The following is a 5,000-nucleotide window of genomic DNA, read 5'->3' as shown; positions in this document are numbered from 1 at the left end:
GAGTAAAGTAATAAGATATTCCATGGAAGTAGATTCATATAGGTATTGGAAGTAGATTCATATAGGTATTTATACATTCAGATATAAGTACACTAGTTTGCACAAAAAAATAGTTTTTTCGTCATGCTGGGAAAGGACTTTCCAAGAGAAAAGGGGTCCGTTGGGCACCTAATCGTTATGTCATAATAGATCCGAACACTTGCCTCGGATTGACTTCAATATCATAATTGCTCTAGTGAATAACTAAATAAAATAGATGGATGGGAGATAGGAAAGAAAGGTACTAATCATAACATAAATAAAATAGCTATCTTTCAGAGGTTCACTAAAAACTGTTGGCGGGTCTCTTTGTATGTGTTGTCCGGAAAGAGGAGGACTTAATGATTATTCGTTCGCCGGAACCAGAAGTGAAAATTGTTGTAGATAGGGATCCCATAAAAACGTCTTTCGAGGAATGGGCCAGACCCGGCCATTTCTCAAGAACAATAGCTAAGGGCCCTGATACTACCACTTGGATCTGGAACCTACATGCTGATGCTCACGATTTCGATAGTCATACCAGTGATTTGGAGGAGATCTCTCGAAAAGTATTTAGTGCTCATTTTGGTCAACTCTCCATTATCTTTCTTTGGCTGAGTGGCATGTACTTCCATGGCGCTCGTTTTTCCAATTATGAAGCATGGCTAAGTGATCCTACTCACATTGCACCCAGTGCCCAGGTAGTTTGGCCAATAGTAGGTCAAGAAATATTGAATGGTGATGTGGGTGGAGGTTTCCGAGGAATACAAATAACCTCCGGGTTTTTTCAGATTTGGCGAGCATCTGGAATAACTAGTGAATTACAACTCTATTGTACCGCCATTGGCGCATTGGTCTTTGCATCGTTAATGCTTTTTGCTGGTTGGTTCCATTATCACAAAGCCGCCCCCAAATTGGCTTGGTTCCAAGATGTAGAATCTATGTTAAATCACCACTTAGCGGGGTTACTAGGACTTGGGTCTCTTTCTTGGGCGGGACACCAAATCCATGTATCTTTACCGATTAACCAATTTCTCGACGCTGGAGTTGATCCTAAAGAGATACCGCTTCCTCATGAATTTATCTTGAATCGGGACCTTTTGGCTCAACTTTATCCCAGTTTTGCCGAGGGAGCAACCCCCTTTTTCACCTTGAATTGGTCAAAATACGCGGAATTTCTTACTTTTCGCGGAGGATTGGACCCAATAACAGGTGGTCTATGGCTGACCGATATTGCACACCATCATTTAGCTATTGCAATTCTTTTCCTGATCGCTGGTCATATGTATAGAACCAACTGGGGCATTGGTCATAGCATTAAAGACATTTTAGAGGCTCATAAAGGTCCATTTACAGGCCAGGGCCATAAAGGACTCTATGAAATCCTAACAACGTCGTGGCATGCTCAATTATCTCTTAACCTGGCTATGTTAGGCTCTTTAACCATTATTGTAGCTCACCATATGTATTCCATGCCTCCCTATCCATACCTAGCTATTGACTATGGTACACAACTTTCGTTGTTCACACATCACATGTGGATCGGTGGGTTTCTCATAGTTGGTGCTGCTGCACATGCAGCAATTTTTATGGTAAGAGATTACGATCCAACTACTCGATACAACGATCTATTAGATCGTGTCCTTAGACACCGCGATGCAATCATATCACATCTTAACTGGGCATGTATATTTCTGGGTTTTCACAGTTTTGGCTTGTATATTCATAATGATACCATGAGCGCTTTAGGGCGTCCACAAGATATGTTTTCAGATACCGCTATACAATTACAACCCATCTTTGCTCAATGGGTACAAAACACCCATGCTTTAGCACCCGGCATAACAGCTCCTGGTGCAACAGCAAGTACCAGCTTAACTTGGGGAGGTGGTGAGTTGGTAGCAGTAGGCGGCAAAGTAGCTTTGTTACCTATTCCATTAGGAACCGCAGACTTCTTAGTCCATCATATTCATGCATTTACGATCCACGTGACTGTATTGATACTACTGAAAGGTGTTCTATTTGCTCGCAGTTCCCGTTTGATACCTGATAAAGCAAATCTTGGTTTTCGTTTTCCTTGTGATGGACCTGGAAGAGGGGGGACATGTCAAGTATCTGCCTGGGATCATGTCTTCTTAGGTCTATTCTGGATGTACAATGCGATTTCCGTAGTTATTTTCCATTTCAGTTGGAAAATGCAGTCGGATGTTTGGGGTACTATAAGTGATCAAGGGGTAGTAACTCATATTACAGGAGGAAACTTTGCGCAGAGTTCCATTACTATTAATGGGTGGCTTCGAGATTTCTTATGGGCACAGGCATCTCAGGTAATTCAGTCTTATGGTTCTTCATTATCTGCATATGGTCTCTTTTTCTTAGGTGCTCATTTTGTCTGGGCTTTCAGTTTAATGTTTCTATTCAGTGGCCGTGGTTATTGGCAAGAACTCATTGAATCCATCGTTTGGGCTCATAACAAATTAAAAGTTGCTCCTGCTACTCAGCCTAGAGCCTTGAGCATTGTACAAGGACGTGCTGTAGGAGTAACCCATTACCTTCTGGGTGGAATTGCCACAACATGGGCATTCTTCTTAGCAAGAATTATTGCAGTAGGATAATGGCTAGGAGGATTTGAAAGGCATTATGGCATTAAGATTTCCGAGGTTTAGCCAAGGCTTAGCTCAGGACCCCACTACTCGTCGTATTTGGTTTGGTATTGCTACCGCACATGACTTCGAGAGTCATGATGATATTACTGAGGAACGTCTTTATCAGAACATTTTTGCTTCTCACTTTGGGCAATTAGCAATAATCTTTCTGTGGACGTCCGGAAATCTCTTTCATGTAGCTTGGCAAGGAAATTTTGAGTCATGGATACAAGACCCTTTACATGTAAGACCTATTGCTCATGCAATTTGGGATCCTCATTTTGGTCAACCAGCTGTAGAAGCCTTTACTCGAGGAGGTGCTACCGGTCCAGTGAATATCGCTTATTCCGGCGTTTATCAGTGGTGGTATACAATCGGATTACGCACTAATGAAGATCTTTATACTGGAGCTCTTTTTCTATTATTTCTTTCTGCTATATCCTTAATAGCGGGTTGGTTACACTTACAACCAAAATGGAAACCAAGCGTTTCGTGGTTCAAAAATGCCGAATCTCGTCTAAATCATCATTTGTCAGGACTTTTCGGAGTGAGTTCTTTGGCTTGGACAGGACATTTAGTTCATGTCGCTATTCCAGGATCCAGGGGACAGTACGTCAGATGGAATAATTTTTTAGATGTATTACCCTATCCTCAAGGGTTGGGACCACTTTTTACGGGTCAGTGGAATCTTTATGCCCAAAACCCTGATTCGAGTAGCCATTTATTTGGTACTTCCCAAGGAACAGGAACTGCCATTCTAACCCTTCTCGGTGGATTTCATCCACAAACGCAAAGTTTATGGCTGACCGATATTGCTCATCATCATTTAGCTATTGCATTTATTTTCCTGATCGCTGGTCATATGTATAGAACTAACTTCGGGATTGGGCACAGTATCAAAGATCTTTTAGAAACACATATTCCTCCAGGGGGTCGATTAGGGCGTGGGCATAAGGGTCTTTATGACACAATCAATAATTCGCTTCATTTTCAATTAGGTCTTGCTCTAGCCTCTTTAGGGGTTATTACTTCCTTAGTAGCTCAACACATGTACTCTTTACCTGCTTATGCATTCATAGCACAAGACTTTACTACTCAAGCTGCGTTATATACTCATCACCAATACATCGCAGGGTTTATCATGACAGGAGCCTTTGCTCATGGAGCTATATTCTTCATTAGAGATTACAATCCAGAACAGAATGAGGATAATGTATTGGCAAGAATGTTAGACCACAAAGAAGCTATCATATCTCATTTAAGTTGGGCCAGCCTGTTTCTTGGGTTCCATACCTTGGGCCTTTATGTTCATAACGATGTTATGCTCGCTTTTGGTACTCCGGAAAAACAAATCTTGATTGAACCTATATTTGCCCAATGGATACAATCCGCTCATGGTAAGACTTCATATGGGTTCGATGTACTCTTATCTTCAACGAATGGCCCAGCATTCAATGCAGGTCGAAGCATATGGTTACCGGGCTGGTTGAATGCTGTTAATGAGAATAGTAATTCACTCTTCTTAACAATAGGTCCTGGGGACTTCTTGGTTCATCATGCTATTGCTCTAGGTTTGCATACAACTACACTGATTTTAGTAAAAGGTGCTTTAGATGCACGTGGTTCCAAGTTAATGCCAGATAAAAAGGATTTCGGTTATAGTTTTCCTTGCGACGGCCCAGGACGCGGCGGTACTTGTGATATTTCTGCTTGGGACGCATTTTATTTGGCAGTTTTCTGGATGTTAAATACCATTGGGTGGGTTACTTTTTATTGGCATTGGAAACACATCACTTTATGGCAGGGTAACGTTTCACAATTTAATGAATCTTCCACTTATTTAATGGGATGGTTAAGAGATTATCTATGGTTAAACTCTTCACAACTTATCAATGGATATAATCCTTTTGGTATGAATAGTTTATCCGTATGGGCGTGGATGTTCTTATTTGGACATCTTGTTTGGGCTACTGGATTTATGTTTTTAATTTCTTGGCGCGGATATTGGCAGGAATTGATTGAAACTTTAGCATGGGCTCATGAACGCACACCTTTGGCTAATTTGATTCGATGGAGAGATAAGCCAGTGGCTCTTTCCATTGTGCAAGCAAGATTGGTTGGATTAGCCCACTTTTCCGTAGGCTATATATTCACTTATGCAGCTTTCTTGATTGCCTCTACATCAGGAAAATTTGGTTAATTTTAATTTAGTTATTTATTATTTTTTTTATGTACTGTATCAGCAACAATCTCATTTGTTTCGATGGAGAGGGAGGATCTACCTTCTTATATTTTTACATCTAGGATCCGAACTGTATCATTGATAATAATAGGAAC

At 41.0% G+C, this 5,000-nt stretch overlaps 2 protein-coding genes and 1 pseudogene across 3 annotated transcripts in view; 2 read left to right on the top strand and 1 right to left on the bottom strand.

Annotated features, from left to right (window-relative positions):
• The window catches only part of LOC135657912 (photosystem I P700 chlorophyll a apoprotein A1), a 9,110-nt gene that overhangs the window by 3,998 nt on the left and 112 nt on the right, over positions 1–5,000 (top strand). Inside the window, exon 1 of the mRNA XM_065176042.1 lies at positions 1–5,000. This exon is cut by the window's left edge and continues 3,998 nt beyond it; it is cut by the window's right edge and continues 112 nt beyond it. Within this exon, the coding sequence (XP_065032114.1) occupies positions 381–2,633 (2,253 nt within the window). The 5' untranslated portion in view covers positions 1–380 and the 3' untranslated portion in view covers positions 2,634–5,000.
• LOC135657911 (photosystem I P700 chlorophyll a apoprotein A2) overlaps positions 2,659–5,000 on the top strand; it is a 2,454-nt gene continuing 112 nt past the window's right edge. Inside the window, exon 1 of the mRNA XM_065176041.1 lies at positions 2,659–5,000. This exon is cut by the window's right edge and continues 112 nt beyond it. Within this exon, the coding sequence (XP_065032113.1) occupies positions 2,659–4,863 (2,205 nt within the window). The 3' untranslated portion in view covers positions 4,864–5,000.
• LOC135657910 (photosystem II CP43 reaction center protein-like) overlaps positions 4,903–5,000 on the bottom strand; it is a 5,091-nt pseudogene continuing 4,993 nt past the window's right edge. Inside the window, exon 1 of the transcript XR_010505095.1 lies at positions 4,903–5,000. This exon is cut by the window's right edge and continues 4,993 nt beyond it. The product of XR_010505095.1 is annotated as a photosystem II CP43 reaction center protein-like (transcript).

Source organism: Musa acuminata, unplaced genomic scaffold (genome assembly GCF_036884655.1).
Source record: "Musa acuminata AAA Group cultivar baxijiao unplaced genomic scaffold, Cavendish_Baxijiao_AAA HiC_scaffold_323, whole genome shotgun sequence".
In the NCBI taxonomy this organism is placed as follows: domain Eukaryota; kingdom Viridiplantae; phylum Streptophyta; class Magnoliopsida; order Zingiberales; family Musaceae; genus Musa; species Musa acuminata.
This window is presented reverse-complemented; position numbering and strand designations above follow the sequence as displayed.